This window comes from Nyctibius grandis, chromosome 1, assembly GCF_013368605.1.
Source record: "Nyctibius grandis isolate bNycGra1 chromosome 1, bNycGra1.pri, whole genome shotgun sequence".
NCBI lineage: Eukaryota > Metazoa > Chordata > Aves > Nyctibiiformes > Nyctibiidae > Nyctibius > Nyctibius grandis.
Genome location: NC_090658.1, coordinates 56,374,705 through 56,392,138, shown reverse-complemented (window position 1 = coordinate 56,392,138; position 17,434 = coordinate 56,374,705). Strand labels below are relative to the sequence as shown.

General features: G+C 41.9%; 1 protein-coding gene across 1 annotated transcript in view; it reads left to right on the top strand.

Moving 5' to 3' along the window:
• The window catches only part of UTRN (utrophin), a 428,940-nt gene extending 417,450 nt beyond the window's left edge, over positions 1 to 11,490 (top strand). Inside the window, 4 exon segments of the mRNA XM_068406453.1 lie at positions 3,670 to 3,778; positions 5,264 to 5,350; positions 8,111 to 8,133; positions 9,245 to 11,490. Of these exon segments, the coding sequence (XP_068262554.1) occupies positions 3,670 to 3,778; positions 5,264 to 5,350; positions 8,111 to 8,133; positions 9,245 to 9,253 (228 nt within the window). The 3' untranslated portion in view covers positions 9,254 to 11,490.
• The last annotated feature ends 5,944 nt before the right edge of the window (positions 11,491 to 17,434 follow it).

Below are 17,434 nucleotides of genomic sequence, written 5' to 3'. Positions count from 1 at the left end.
GTTAATCATATAGAGAAAAAAAGTAAAGAATCCTTTTTCACTTTCTTTCTTCAGCCCTTTTAGATACTGCATGTGCAAAGTAGAAGTAAGATCTATTATGAAGGGCATTTAAAATCTATTTGGATTTTTCTCTGCTTGTCTGAGCTACTGAATGGAGGTTTCATATTGGATTTGATGTTGATATTAATGGGAGCTAAAATAATCTGTCAATGGCTATATGGTCAGACTCTAAGACGGAGTAAATAGGGACTGCAGCTCCCTCTCCAACTGAAAGCAGAGGAGCTTCATCAAAAGAGCAGAGGAGACACTGTTTCTTTTGTGGCTGGGAGAATGTCTGGAACAAGAGCAAGCATCTGTAATGGATGTGGAAAGGGAATTGGCCTTTTTGAGGTTTTCTGTGATTCAGAGGCTTGGGGGGGACGCTTTTTGTTTTGGTTCGGTTTTTACCAAAAGCAACAGAAATCAAGGGAAGGACGGGTATGTCTTATCTATCTATTAAGCCATGGAACAATTCAGGCTCTTCTTTGGGAAAGACACCAGCAGGAGGCACAGTGAAATAAGTCACTGTAGATCAAAACTGGTTGAAATAAATAGCTCCTCTGAAATGCTTTAAAAACTGCTGTAATACAGAAAAAAACCTCAATTTCAGAGTTTTCTGGAGAAGAGCTTATCTGTCCCTTTGTATCTTTATTTGGTTTTGCATAAAAAGAAGTTTGAAAACTCCCAGAAACTGGAGATGGAAACTTCTCCCTCATTCCTACAGAGGTGTGCTTGATCTCTCTGCTTTTATTTATTCAGGAAGAAGCAGCAGGCATATAGTAACATCTAGGGCTATTTTCTTATGGTTTCTGGCTTAAGGGTTGTCTGCTGGGTTGTTTTGAATAAGGAGGCAAGAACTTCTTTATGCCTGAAGGGGATTGCTGATGGAAGTGATTAGATTTTGTTATGCAACTGGGGTCAAGTAGAACATGATTTTCTACAGTTTTTTTCTCAGATTCTCTTCCAGTAAAACTGTTAAATCATGTAAATACATGCAGCTATATCCTCAACTATTTTGCATTTAACATTTTTCAGTATCTGATTATTGTATTAAGGCACTTATGCCACTACCAGAACCCTTCCCTTTCTGCTCCAAACCCCACTCTTCATCTGCTTAACTGTATTGTCCTGATTTTGGAAGAAGGTGGTTTTGGTTTGTTTTGGCTTTTCTTGTTATTGCAATCACTGGAACTATGTAGTATAACATAGTATCAGTATATTTAAATGAAAATGAAGTCATTAGACATTGTCTTCTGATTAGAAGGGGATGTGGGTGTTGGTTGGTTGGTTGGGTTTTTTTAAATCCAACTGCAATATTACATTCTGACTCCTGCAGCAATATATGGTACGTCAATGTAAAGTATTCCAAGTATGTTTTGTTTGCTCTTAGTTTATCCACTGTTAAGAGTCCTCATGCTCTGCAGGGTTTTTTTGTCACTTGCAATAGCACTCCTAAGTGGTACTAAATGACCCTCACTACTAACTCATCATTTAAGTTTGTAAGCATCTCTTTTTTATCCTAATTAATCTTGACTTTGCGGTGCCTCACTATCCTTGATCTAGCCTATGTGTTACTGTACTGCAGTTTTGTATCAAGTCCAGCACCAATCTTCCTTCCTTAGTCATCTCTGTACCATTTGCCCACAGTTACTGCTTGAAGAGAGAGAGAGAGACAGTCCAGTTGCAAGTTTGCATTTTGGATAATTCAAACTCTCTCTATCCATCTGTTTGTGGGGTGGGCAAGCAGCCACTCTGCTGCTGGAGTTAGCCTTGTTGTTCTGTGCTGAAGTAACTCAACCATGGCAGAGTTTGCTTCGTATCTTTACCATTATAGCTCTAAACTCTTCTTGAACAGAGGTTCCTGGCTATACAGAATGAGCTAGGGTTAGTTAACCCAAGCTTGGCCTATTTAAAGTTGTGACACTCAATTTAGCTAGACCCTGTAGCTGGTTTGAAGCCTGATATTGAATAGCAAATTACTTAACTATTTGATAGGCATTAACTGTTCATAGTGCACATAGTGTCTTGATGGTAAAATCCTCGGCTGGCTTGAAAACATTTCCATTTTTCTTTGTCTTCTAAATGCAGAGCAATATTTCTTGATTTATTCTTTTAGTCAAAGCTAGAAGTTGGTATTGTCATGCTGAAAGAGAGATGAGAATTTGGAGGAGAAAAAAAGATCTGCTGAGTGCTCAAGAGAACGTTTCCTTCTATTTCTCACCATTTCTTGTGTATGGAAGAAAAAGTATCTTTCAATGTTCAAAAATCTTCAGTTTTATTGAAGGTTTTATTTTAACTGGAAGTTGTCTCAAACAGTTGAATGTTGCACTTCAGTCTGTGAGCTACAAAGGAGCAAACTTGTGCACAAATTAACTGCCATTCTGTATGTTACCTCTTTGCATTGAGTCTCGTAGCTGTTCTAGGTACATGTTCAGTCTCAGTTTCAAAAAGATCTTAAATGTATTGATATTTTTTTATTACTTCTGTATCTGCTTTTCACAGCTTTACTTAAATAATCTGCTTTTTAAGCTGTTTGGAAGTAATTTGATGATTTGCAATCAAAAAGATAAATGATAGGGTCAATCATTTCAGCTAAGATTCTATAACTACCTCAGGTGTAAATACTGTTTCACGTGCTTCTGGTTTTTTCAGAACAATCACTTCTGGAGCTCAAATACTGTACTACTACTTTCTTCCTCAAAGGTTTTCTTACAAGAAAGAAGGAAAAGAGGAAAAAAAAATGCCTGAATGAGATCCCTTCCAATATTTCTGAGCTGTTATAGTGAAGAAGTCTTATGGTCTTTTCTTATTTTGTGTCCATATGTGTATACTTATACATAATCTCAAGCACATACATGGTTACAACTAAATGTAATATAGAACTTATTTGTTTGATTCTTCAGGTGAATTTAAGAGCCCAGAAAGGCTTGCCTACAACACAGTTTTCAAAGTATATGACTTCCTTCTCATAATTTTCTGGAGATTACATAGTACATTCTTTTCCTGCAAATTTGGTGTCTCCCACACTATTGAGAAGCAGCGTCAGCAGGAGTCATGGCTAGCTACCACTTTTTAGTTTTAACAGAGTTAAATCTGAAGTGTCTTCTCTCGGCTTGATTGTAAAGGAGTTTTGCAAAACTGTTCATGATCGAACAGTTGTTTCTAAGCATGATCAGTCATCCTAGTAAAGCTTCTTAGGGGACCTTAGCTGAATGTCCTCTGTGTGTGTGTATATGTATGTATATAACCATACATACATATACAACCCCAATGATAACATTGTGTAGTCTTTCTACGTAGCTGGACTGAGAGCCTCGGCAGACTGTTTGGGTTGTACATAACATTGTGTTTCTATGGTGCGTGCTCACAACAGAACATTGCTTTTAACAAGACCATCAACTGGAGTCTTATAAGAATTACACTTAAGTCTAAACTTTCTTTTAATAAGTTGCTGATTGGGTTTTTTCACCCCTAATAGTTGTATATACCTAAGCCAACTTTCAATAGTTTGAAGAGCAAACAAGAAAGAGCACATAAAAAAGGAAAGGAGCAGATGACTGCATACAAGCCTACACTTAAATTCTGTACATACAATTTATCTAAATTTGGGTATTATTGTCTTTAATGTAGCCCGAGTCAGACTCCCGAGTTAATGGCGCCTCCCCCTGTGCATCGCCCCAGCACTCTGCCCTCGACTACCCACTCGAACAAGAGACAAGCTCACAGTTTCATCAGACAGGTAAGTGTTTTGATCAGATAATGTGCTACATGGGTCTATAGGTGACTACTGGATAGGTTTGTTGGCATCTTTCTGAGAAGATTTATAAATAAAAAGGAACTGATCTTTTTCATGCTACTGGGAGCAAGACTTACTTCAGCTGGAGCTGTTGCTTACCCACACTTGCAAACAGCTGCAGTATCACAAGAATCCACGTGACTGAATTATGGATTCCTGTCAATAGGCTCCTTGGTCCCATCCATTTTGAGCAAGTGAATTTACTGGGCAAATCCATCATCACTGAAGGAGGAGCAAGATTTCATTGGACTGATATGGCCACAGCTGTTTGTCCTAAAATACATGCATGCACCCAAGTAATCTGTCAGATACAGGAACAAATGTCCAAAATGTGTAATTGAAGCTTCCTGATGGCTTCTTTAAAAGTTCTTGTGTATCCTCTGCTTATCCTGGTATTTTGATGACCCCACCCCTCCAAGACTTCACATCTTTAGGAATTATTGAGTATTTAAGTGCACATGAGGGGATTTCTCTATTGAAAGATTATTTTAAATTCTCCAGTAGCAGAACTTATTAATTCCACTGGGAATTAGCAGAAATAACTACAGACCATTGAATGTTCAAAATTAGGGGAAAAAATAAAAGATTTTTCTTAAATTATCTTAAATGCAATTTCCTCCCTGTTTTTGTTTGCAAGCCTTTGTGTTATAGATTAAAAAAATTATTTTATTTCTGTGGAAAACAGGAAAAATATTCCTTTGCATACTGAAAAATTTTCATTCAGCATTGACATGTGAGTTTACTTTAATTTATCTAGAAAAACATGGAACATCTTCCAGTTTGATTTAATGCAGTGGTAGACTTATGAGAGATGCTGTCTAATAACACTGCCAGGAGCAGAGCCAGTTGTATTCCTTAACCATTCCCTTGGCTTAATTTTAAGCATCATTTAAAAAAAAAATGTCAAGGAGGATTTTAACACTGGTGAAATTGCTGGTGCATATTGAATAAAGCCCATCTAAAAGATAAATGTCTTTTTCAGAAAAAGAGTGGTATATAGTCACTCTGGAAGTTACATGACAAATCATCTGAAAATGAAACAGAATATTAATTGAGCAGCTACCGAGTATAATTCCCTCTTCTTGTAAACCTTTTATTTATTTTAACTGTAAATTCTTATATACTGCTCCTTGTTGGCAATTTCTTCTAGTTTAAATCTTGGGTGCAATGATTAAGCTTTAATAAAAGAGAAATGAGTCCTGCTGCAAATCAGTAAAGTAACTTTAACCTTCTCTCCCAAGGCTGGCAATTATCAATGACAGTTGCTACACATTATGTTACAAAGGCTTTAGGTAGTGGTTTCCCTTGAAATATAAAGGAGTATTTAACTGGAAGGTTGGATGAGAATGCCTTTCAGAATGTTCTTGTCTTTTTTTTTCCTCCTCTCGTTACTAAGTTCATCGCTCTTTTTTGTTGTCATATCTGCAGATGACTTGTTAGTTCCACCTCATGATACCAACACAGATCTAACAGATGTTATGGAGCAAATCAACAGCACATTTCCAGCTTGCTGCTGTAAGTGTAACAAAATATGTCTCTGAGAATATTATTGAATTTGAGGGAGTCTTTTGAAGAAAAAAAGTCACTCTTGTGGTATTGACTAGGAAAAAATCTTCTCTCTGATAAGATTTCTTGGTAAGGTATGCAAACTACATAATTCTGTTCTTTGAAGTTCCTCAATAGACACTTTTTGTGAAGGGAAATAGACAAATATGCTCATGTTTTAAATGGAAGTTGTTCCCTATAAGAAAAGTCTGTAGCTCCAAATGGAATTTCCATTTGTGTTTACATAAGGGAAAAGAGACCTAGAATCCCATTTGCTGCTGATGTAAACCCTATGTCGAACTTAAGTGAATGTAGACTCAGAAATTCTGAATGCTGTTTCTCTAATAAAACTTGAAGAAAGGCTGTAGGCAACAGGAGGGACCACAGCCCGATCCTGACTGCCTGAACTAATTGTTGAACTAATTGACCAGAGGAAATAACTGCTAACACAGCACGTAACACCTTTCCCTGCTTAAATGCATTGGAAGTTGATATTTTATTCCATGTATATTAAAGAGAGATCAAAAGGAAAACCAGTTAGTTTCATATACATAGCTTATATCAGCTGATGTGTATTTCCACCAATCCTGTTCCTTCCAGAGGGTCACTGCACTTACAAGAGTTAGGAGCTATCTCTCTGGTTCCAGCAGTATTTCATACAGATTGTTGTTTTTTTCAGGGGGGTGAAGTGTCAACTTTGTTATTCAATGTATTTTTTAAAAACACATATGTACATACATACATACATATATATATTCACCTTCAGCTCTTTTGCCTTAGAAAAACAGTAGTGAAAACTGTGATATATTCTTAAACTTTAAACAGTTCTTTCAAATGAAATTTAATAATGATGGTCAGTTTTAAAAGGCTCAAGTGAGAGGGAGGTGTTTCTGCCCAGTGCTTTTGGAAGCATCGAGATTGAACTCTATTTTGTAAACTTAGTGAACCCTGTTAAAGTACCCCTTTTCTCTCTTGTACGTACATTGCTTGGCAGTGTAGAACTGCATCAGAGAAGATGCACTTTGCACATTTTGAGAAAGCAAATTAGGATCTAGCAAAAAAGTTTTAGTTTCAACTGTCCCTTGAGATTTTTCAGTGAGTTCAATAGTTCAGAGCCCATCGCTTTTCAAATCAAGGATTTTATTAAGGAGCATCTCTTCTTGAAGTCAACAGCTAGTGGAGCTACTCAGCAGAACTCAAGGGGGGGTGTGTGTAAATCAGTAGAAAATGCAAGTCAAGTATCAGTTCTTGTTTTTGTAAGTTCCTGTCTTGCGTTCATAAGGAGTGTAACAGCTACTAGACATTTGGCCCAAATGAGTTTACAGCAAACTCGCAGACATACTCCCTTGCATTCCTGTGTCAGGGCAAGCTTGATAATGGTGGCTGTTCTCCACAACCAGGAAACATGAAAAAAACCCCAAACATCTCATATCCATGAAACAATACCCTGAATGAAGCAGGAGGAGACTGCAAGTAAAAACCATGGCCTCACATCATATTGTGAAGCATATCTGAGCATTTAAGATTAAAACAAGTCATAGTTCCAAATTTCATGTGATTTTTCCCTTTGTCATTGACATGCTGCTGCAGAAATCAAACCAAACCAGCAGGTCCCAATTAGTAGGTACTACTTCTGTTTGCTCCTCTTCAATCATTCTATAATATCTCTTACCTGGAAGATATACTAGGAGTATCGTCTTTTAACCATGTAAGATTCATATACTGTTTCAGAAGCCTGGAATGAGGATGATTAGTCTGCCCTTCCCAACAGAGTGCATTAAACTCTTAGTCTTGCTAGGGAATAGCATGACAGACCATGTAGTCCATCATCTTTTACTGTGGCCATTTGAGATGGATCTGTCTTTCTGGATGGACAATTATCTAACCTGTTCTGTGAGACTTCCAATGACACAGACTCCACAGACTCCCTTGACAATCTGTTTTAAGAGCATCGCTGTATTTCTAACCTTAAAAAATATCCTTACCCTTTTTTTAATTATACCCAAGCTAAATTTTATTAGAACAGCCTTCATGTTAAACATATCAAGTCCATTTATTTAAAAACAAACAAACAAACTATTTTTTCACCACCTCATCACTATTTGTCTCTCCTACCTTGGCTGCAGCTTTCATTAAGGACAATTACTAGCATCTGAGCCTTATGTAGATTATTTTTATCCCATCTTTACTGTATAATAGAGCCAATCTTCTTATTTGCTATATTTGTTTTTATGGGTGTCAGGTTATAATTCATCTTGAAATCAGTATTTCTACTTACTCTAAATATCCCTTATGAAGCAGTTATTCATATAGTAAGGCCAGCACTGCTCTTAATGGTGGGGTTGGGTGTTTTTGCTCCCCAAATCCTTTGATTGTGGATATAGTGCCTCTTTTCCCTCCTTGTTTATGAGGTTGGTCCTCAGAACTAGGCAGGTATGCAACATTGTGCAGCAGTCTTGCCATAGGTCTATATGGTCACAAGTGGTGAAAAAGGAACAATTAGTATCATCTATGTATTCATAATGCTATAAATTTGTTACAAGGAAAGTAAATTTGTGAAGAAAGTTATGTATAGACCATTAAACACACTTCTAATTACATGTTTATTTTTTTGAGACAGGAGTTTTTCTGTTCTTCTGTAGTATATATTTTCCTGACACTGTCTTTGTTTTTAAACTGCCAAGATGCAGAATCATGTAGATTTCTAACTTCTGTTTTTTCTATTTGCAGCAAGTTTCACTGGCAGACCACAGGTATGAGACATGTTTACATACTTAAGTAGTCATTGGAAGCAAAGTAAAGCAAGTGGAAAAGTTCCATTAAAGCAAAGTGGCTGGGTTTTTTCCTGTATTTTTCCCTAGAAGTCTATTTGGAAGCTAGACCAATGTAACAGGAAGGCTAGATTCTGGAATATCCCAGTTAATAGAAAGTTCCTGCTAGTTCAGGCATTACCAAAGGTACTATGGTGTGCAGTTCTTGGATGCTGACTAGATGGAATCAGCTTGAATCTATTAGGGCAAATTAGTTTCAAGCCAGCATCAGCTCTGCAAGCTCAAAGCTCGTTCCTGCAAAGACATCCATATGTCCTTGTGCCCTGGTGCCCGTATCTCCTGGAACTGGAGCTACAGGCACCAGAGCATAAGGACCAAGAGCCACGCAGCATCTTAGGCATTAGATTAAGCTGCCTTCTCCCAATAGGCAACCACTTTAAAAACCCAAAGCAGAAATTTGGCTACTCTGAGTTCACAAAAATGTGGAAAACAATCTGGTATTTAGATACTTGTTCTTGAAAATCTAACTGGTATGAATGATCAGTTGAATTTCTGTTACAAGTAACAGAAACAGGAAAAACACTTTTTACAGGTTTAGGTTGATACTACAGCACATGTATGACAAATTATATAATAAGAGAAGGCACGTTTTTCTGTTTTGCAGAGAACAGAATCTTGAAACAGGAACCTGGAAATATGCATCACATTTTAAGGGGCTGAGTCCAAATCCAGACTCTGTTCACTCTCCATTTTTACCATTTAGGCTTTAGATAGGACAATGGTTTGCCTAATTTTTTTTCCTATGGGTGCAGAACATGGGGAGTCTATAAGTTATATTTACTGCTCTGTAGACGTAACATCCTTTGGGCCTTACTCAACAAGAATTTTAAACACTGCAGTATAGTAAGATTAGGTTTCTCTTAACTACATTTCTCAGTGATTTGCTGAGTCTTGGGCCAATACATCTAAATTTTTTAAATGCAGAGTTTTTATAAAATGCCATCAGAGTCCTTAACTGAACCGAGCTTGGAGTATTTAGAGCTTACTGTGCGTGCTGATGTGGTACTGACATGGTTATTTCTCGTCATGACAGGCAATGTGAAGTGTTTATTTGGATGTTGACCAGTGCTTCCTGATGTGCATTACAGCCCTTTCTACAAACCACCAATCACAAGTTCTGATTCATCAGAAGGCTGCATGGGACCCTGGAACATGCTGTTCACTCCGCATGTTCTACTTGAAATAGTAAAACACTGAATACCCAAAGACGAGGATGTTGTTTTATAGTATTGGTTTTTCTTCCTCTTCTTCTTCTTCTTCTTCTTCTTCTTCTTCTTCTTCTTCTTCTTCTCCTTCTCCTTCTCCTTCTCCTTCTCCTTCTCCTTCTCCTTCTTCTTCCTTTTCTATGCAACTGTAAATTAATGAGCAGTGGAGTATTTGTCACTGATTTGTATAAATATACAGCCGCGGGAAAAGGGGCAGGGGCTTTCTATACGTTCTTTTTGATAATCGTAAAGAGAACTGCATAAGGAGTTTGGAGCAAAATGTTACATTTATACATTCCTTTCAGCTTTTTGCTTTTACATTGTAAAATACCCTTAGTTATATTCTCACACATTTAATATTCTGTACTGATTATTTATGTGCTAACCATCTGACCACACAGATTTCAGATTACCCTTGAGTTGTTTTCAGGATTGGCATATGAAGTTCCCATAATCTGTGTTATTGTTAGTGGTTAACAAATATTGCCGTTGGGTGCAAGCTACAGTATTTTAACTCCATTAAACAAGATAAACTCTCATTCTGAGTCATAATCATCATCCTCATGCACCAAGATGGTATTTTTAGCTTGCTTTTAGTTATTTCTAGCCAACACGCTCCCTTTGGAGGTTTATTTTTTTAAGCCTTACTTTGTTTTGAATCAGGACATAGCTAAAAAGAGGACTTAGATGATAGCTTAAGTTGTTTTTAGTAAGGTCTAAGTTAGTGTAATCTTTCCCAACTTTGTTCTGAGACAAAGCTTTGCTGTTCCCTGCTGTGCCAAACTTGCTTCAAGTTTTGGAATTTACAGTCTGTGAAGTAAAGCTCATTTCTGTGAGATCCCCTTCTGATGATCTAAACACACCAGTCTTATGTCTGCCTCTTGGAAATGAAGAGACAATTAGAAAGCCTTTTCCAATACTATTAGCGATGGAACATTTTCTTCAAAACTGCAATGCACTTAGATATTATCATTTGGCATTGTAATCTTGCAACTCATCATTATCTTTGAAATCATTTATTTATGTACTTCAAGTAGGGATTATTATGAGGAAGTTATGTCACTGATCAGCTGATCTCTAGTTTTAAAATTATCATAAGAGATTTTAATGCCTTCACAGAGTTTACAATGGTGCATGGACACTCGCATTAATTTCAGGACATACCTTTAATTGGTAAAACTGCATGCAATATATTTCATGTACAATGGAGAGAAACTAAACTGTGTTGTTCTTAATTATTACTGAAGAAAAAAAAATCAACATGGTATTGGAACAGTTGTAAGTTCTCTACGGCTACTGAAAAATGCTAGAGGACATTAAGACAGCAGGTCAGGAATTTCTAATGCTTTTGTGAAGTGGCGCCAACTAGACTGTCCTGCACCCACAGTACTCACTCCTGGACCGCTGCTGCTCGAGGAGTGATTTGGGAATGGCATTGACCATGTTCTAGTGTTGGCTCTGGTGCCAGTTCTTTCTGAACCCTTTGGCAAATTATTTAACCACTCTGCCTCTGTTTTCCCATCTGTAAAATGGGGATGATAGTGTTTACCTCTCAAAGGTGTTGTAGGGCTTGCTTAGTTAGTGTCTGAAAAGCTCTATATAAATGCTAAGTATTATTTGTGAGTGGAGCAAAATTGTCAAGGTGGGAAGAGAAGATGCTGGCTCCTATAAATGCTTCATCTATTAAAAAAAGTAGTGTAGTTATTTTGAGAAGAAAAAAACCCACATTTTACAGAAGAGGAAAGCCATGACCACCTTTCTACCTCAGACCTGTCTTCATGAGTAGTATTGGAAATAGCTTTATATTCTGTTCTCTGCAAAGTACTTTGCTTTTATCAAGCTACATCATTCTCTAGGCAAAGAATCCTCAAAAATACCCCCCTACATAAGTAAAAAAAGGACTTAGTAGTGAATTTGGTGGCTTTTATTTTTGTTCTGAATATGAGGTTATGTATAAAGTTGTTTTTCTGCCTGTGTTTGTATGCACCCTTTGTCCTCTGCTGCCAAGTAAATGCTACTTCAAACACTACATTGTAACATTCTTCCTCTGAGACAATAATAAATAAAAGGAATATATTGCAATACATAAGAAAACATATGGAGTTCTTTCAAGTTTTGTGGTCTTCAAAGATGGCACTTGTTGCTAAATGCTGAAAATTTCATTCTGAAGAAGATTAGTTTTAACAGAGCTGTGCTGTGATAGTCCATTTCTATGTGCTAGCATTTTTGGAGCGTGATTTGCATTTATATAAATGAGATTAAGCAGTGTTTTCTCCCCATAAATCTGTGCACATTTTCTCCAGTTTTCCATCTTTACTGATTTAGTCTGGAGTCCTTCTCAGCTTCATGACAGATTTTAAATTTGATCACTGAGAAGCAGACTGCATTTATTTAAAAAAATGCTATGTATACATATTATTGCAGCTCGTTTGGGAGGGCGCTGACTCCCTCCCAGTGCACAAGGCGAGGAAGGCGCCAAGAAGCTGTGAACCAGGGGTGTCACCAACAGGTATTTCCCAGCTCAGTGAAAGAACAATGGTATCTACCCGGCGGAAGAAGACCAAAATGGATGTGGGAACCCAGACAGAGCTCCCACGGAAGGAGGCAATGGTGCAGGTCGCAGGCTGCAGGGAATGCTACAGCGTCTCTGTGGTGTCAGGGGGCTGTGTGCACTGTGAGCAGGTAGATGATCTGCTCGGCCGAGGGGCACAGCTGCAAAGCCAGGTTGAAAGGCTTCAAGCCGAAGTAGAAAGGCTTAGGAGCATTCAGGAGGCTGAAATGGAGATAGACTGGTGGAGCCAGGCTCTGCCTTCCCTGCAACAAAGATGGGAGCACCTGCCGGAGAGCTCCTAGGATCGAGGGACCCCTGTACTCTGCCCCTCTCAGGTGGAAAACAATAACCTAGAGGAGAGGAGTGAGTGGAGGCAAGTCTATGGCCGTGGCAAAAGGCGAGTGCCCTCCTTGCCTACCTTGCCTCCTCAGGTGCCTCTGAGAAATAGATATGAAGCCCTAGTGGAATACAGCCGGTCCAATGGGGATGTGGTGGGGAGGCAACCTATATCAGAGGTCCCACCACAGTCAGAAAAACCTGACAGGCGTATAGCTACCTCCTCCACAAGGAAGAAGAGAAGAGTCTTAGTGGTTGGAGACTCCTTCCTAAAGGGAACTGAGGGCCCAATATGCAGAGCTGGCCCCCATCACAGGGAGGTCTGCAGCCTGCCTGGAGCCCGAATCAGGGATATCACCAGGAAACTCCCCAACCTGGTGAAGGCCACAGACTACTACCCCCTGCTGATCTTCCAGACAGGTGGGGAAGAAGCTTCATCCCGTAGTCTGAGGGGGATGAAGAAAGACTACAAGGCCCTAGGATGGTTGGTGAAAGAGTCTGGGGCACAAGTTGTTTTCTCCTCCCTCCTTCCATTTTCGGGTGATGACGTGGGATGGAATAGTAGGATTGTCTCTATTAATGCCTGGCTACGAGACTGGTGCTACAGGCAGGGCTTTGGGTTCTTTGATAATGGCTGGTTTTATAAGACACCAGGCGTGACGGTAATACATGGGAAAGGTTTATGTCATAGGGGCAAAAGGGTTCTGGGACAGGAATTAGCAGGGCTCATTCGGAGAGCTTTAAACTAGATTCGAAGGGGGATGGGGTAGTAGCTGGGCTTGCACCACTGGGGCAATGCTGTAGTGTTGAGGTAGACCAGGAGGCCTCCCATCCCCCTGGGGTGAAATCGGTGTGCTCAGCTCGCTCCCTGAAATGCCCGTACACCAATGCGCGCAGCATGGGGAATAAACAGGAGGAGTTGGAAATCCGTGTTCGGTTGGGGGGCTATGATTTAGTGGCAATTACAGAGACTTGGGGGGACGCCTCGCATGACTGGAATGTGGTCATGGATGGCTATGTCCTGTTCAGGAAAGACAGGCCGCTAAGGAGAGGTGGTGGAGTTGCTCTTTATGTGAGTGAGCAGCTAGAATGTATTGAGTTCTGTCCAGGGGCGGATCAGGAGCGAGTTGAGAGTTTGTGGGTGCGAATTAAGGGGCAGGCTGGCAGGGGTGATACTGTTGTGGGTGTCTATTACAGGCCACCAGATCAGGATGAGGAGGGTGATGAGGCCTTCTACAGGCAGCTGAGAGCAGTCTCGCAATTACAGGGCCTGGTTGTCATGGGGGATTTCAACTACCCTGATATTTGCTGGGAGGCCTACTCAGCCAGCCATCCTCAGTCCAGGAGGTTCCTCCAGTGCATTGATGATAAGTTTCTGATGCAAATGGTGGATGAGCCAACTAGGAGAGGAGCGCTGCTGGATCTGATCCTCACTAACAAGGAGGGTCTGGCTGAAGCGGTGAATGTTGAGGGCAGCCTTGGTTGTAGTGACCATGAGATGGTAGAGTTCAGGATCTCATGTGGCAGGAACAGAATAGCTAGCAAAATTACAACCCTGGACTTCAGGAGGGCCAACTTTGGCCTTTTCAAGCAATTGCTAGGGGAAATCCCATGGGACAGGATACTAGAAGGTAAGGGGGCCCAAGATAGTTGGTTAGCATTCAAGGACTGCTTCTTCCGAGCTCAAGATCAGAGCATCCCAGCAGGTAGGAAGTCAAGGAAGGGTACCAGGAGACCTGCATGGTTAAACAGGGAACTGCTGGGCAAACTCAAGTGGAAGAAGAGGGTGTACAGATCATGGAAGGAGGGGCTGGCCACTTGGGAGGAATATAAGTCTGTTGTCAGAGGATGTAGGGAGGCAACTAGGCAAGCTAAGGCCTCCTTGGAATTAAACCTTGCAAGAGAGGTCAAGGACAACAGAAAGGGCTTCTTCAAATACATTGCAGGTAAAGCCAACACTAGAGGCAATGTAGGCCCACTGATGAATGAGGTGGGTGCCCTAGAGACAGAGGATAAAAAGAAGGCAGAGTTACTGAATGCCTTCTTTGCCTCTGTCTATACTGCTGGAGGCTGTCCTGAGGAGCCCCAGACCTCTGAGGCCCCAGAAGAAGTCAGGATAGAGGAGGAATCTGTCTTGGTAGATGAGGGCTGTGTCAGGGACCAATTAAGCAATCTGGACGTCCATAAATCCATGGGCCCTGATGAGATGCACCCGCGGGTGCTGAGGGAGCTGGCGGAAGTCATTGCTAGGCCACTCTCCATCATCTTTGCTAAGTCGTGGGCAACGGGAGAGGTGCCTGAGGACTGGAGGAAAGCGAATGTCACTCCATTCTTCAAAAAGGGCAAGAAGGAGGACCCGGGTAACTATAGACCGGTCAGCCTCACCTCCATCCCCGGAAAGGTGATGCAACAACTTGTGCTTGATGCTGTCTCTAGGCACATCAAGGATAGGGGGATCATTAGGGGCACTCAGCATGGCTTCACCAAGGGGAAGTCATGCTTAACCAACTTGATAGCCTTTTATGAGGACGTAACCCGGTGGATAGATCATGGTAAAGCTGTGGATGTGGTCTATCTTGATTTCAGTAAAGTGTTTGACACAGTCTCCCACAGCATCCTCGCAGCTAAACTGAGGAAGTGTGGTCTGGATGATCGGGTAGTGAGGTCGATTGTGAACTGGCTGAAGGAAAGAAGCCAGAGAGTGGTGGTCAATGGGACAGAGTCCAGTTGGAGGCCTGTGTCTACTGGAGTCCCTCAAGGGTCGGTACTGGGACCAGTACTATTCAATATATTCATTAATGACTTGGATGAGGGAATAGAGTGCACTGTCAGCAAGTTCGCTGATGACACAAAACTGGGAGGAGTGGCTGATGTGCCGGAAGGCTGCACAACCATTCAGAGAGACCTGGACAGGCTGGAGAGTTGGGCGGGGAGAAATTTAATGAAATATAACAAGGGCAAGTGTAGAGTCCTGCATCTGGGCAAGAACAACCCCATGTATGAGTACAAGTTGGGGACAGACCTGTTGGAGAGCAGCGTAGGGGAAAGGGACCTGGGGGTCCTAGTGGACAGCAAGATGACCATGAGCCAGCAGTGTGCCCTTGTGGCCAAGAAGGCCAATGGCATCCTGGGGTGTATTAGAAGGGGTGTGGTTAGCAGGTCGAGAGAGGTTCTCCTCCCCCTCTACTCTGCCCTGGAGAGGCCGCATCTGGAATATTTTGTCCAGTTCTGGGCCCCTCAGTTCAAGAAGGACAGGGAACTGCTAGAGAGAGTCCAGCGCAGAGCCACGAAGATGATTAAGGGAGTCGAACATCTCCCTTATGAGGAGAGGCTGAGGGAGCTGGGTCTCTTTAGCTTAGAGAAGAGGAGACTGAGGGGTGACCTCATTAATGTTTATAAATATGTAAAGGGCAAGTGTCATGAGGATGGAGCCAGGCTCTTCTCAGTGACATCCCTTGACAGGACAAGGGGCAATGGGTGCAAGCTGGAACACAGGAGGTTCCACATAAATATGAGGAAACACTTCTTTACGGTGAGGGTGACTGAACACTGGAACAGGCTGCCCAGAGAGGTTGTGGAGTCTCCTTCTCTGGAGACATTCAAAACCCGCCTGGACGCGTTCCTGTGTGATATGGTCTAGGCAATCCTGCTCCGGCAGGGGGATTGGACTAGATGATCTTTCGAGGTCCCTTACAATCCCTAACATTCTGTGATTCTGTGATTCTGTGACAAAATAACAGCAGAAGAGGGCACAGCCTCACAGGGGAGGTTCAGGTTGGACATCAGGAAGAATTTCTTTACAGAACAGGTTATTAGACATTGGAATGGGCTGCCCAGGGAGGTGGTGGAGTCACCATCTCTGGATGTGTTTAAGAAAAGACTGGACCTGGCACTTAGTGCCATGGTCTAGTTGACAGGGTGGTGTAGGGGCAGCGGTTGGACTCGATGATCCCTGAGGTCTCTTCCAACCTGGTTGATTCTGTGATTCTGTGATCTTGAGCCCCTTTACCTTCTAGTATCCTGTCCCATGGGATTTCCCCTAGCAATTGCTTGAAAAGGCCAAAGTTGGCCCTCCTGAAGTCCAGGGTTGTAATTTTGCTAGCTATTCTGTTCCTGCCACATGAGATCCTGAACTCTACCATCTCATGGTCACTACAACCAAGGCTGCCCTCAACCTTCACCGCTTCAACCAGACCCTCCTTGTTAGTGAGGATCAGATCCAGCAGCGCTCCTCTCCTAGTTGGCTCATCCACCATTTGCATCAGAAACTTATCATCAATGCACTGGAGGAACCTCCTGGACTGAGGATGGCTGGCTGAGTAGGCCTCCCAGCAAATATCAGGGTAGTTGAAATCCCCCATGACAACCAGGCCCTGTAATTGCGAGACTGCTCTCAGCTGCCTGTAGAAGGCCTCATCACCCTCCTCATCCTGATCTGGTGGCCTGTAATAGACACCCACAACAGTATCACCCCTGCCAGCCTGCCCCTTAATTCGCACCCACAAACTCTCAACTCGCTCCTGATCCGCCCCTGGACAGAACTCAATACATTCTAGCTGCTCACTCACATAAAGAGCAACTCCACCACCTCTCCTTAGCGGCCTGTCTTTCCTGAACAGGACATAGCCATCCATGACCACATTCCAGTCATGCGAGGCGTCCCCCCAAGTCTCTGTAATTGCCACTAAATCATAGCCCCCCAACCGAACACGGATTTCCAACTCCTCCTGTTTATTCCCCATGCTGCGCGCATTGGTGTACGGGCATTTCAGGGAGCGAGCTGAGCACACCGATTTCACCCCAGGGGGATGGGAGGCCTCCTGGTCTACCTCAACACTACAGCATTGCCCCAGTGGTGCAAGCCCAGCTACTACCCCATCCCCCTTCGAATCTAGTTTAAAGCTCTCCGAATGAGCCCTGCTAATTCCTGTCCCAGAACCCTTTTGCCCCTATGACATAAACCTTTCCCATGTATTACCGTCACGCCTGGTGTCTTATAAAACCAGCCATTATCAAAGAACCCAAAGCCCTGCCTGTAGCACCAGTCTCGTAGCCAGGCATTAATAGAGACAATCCTACTATTCCATCCCACGTCATCACCCGAAAATGGAAGGAGGGAGGAGAAAACAAC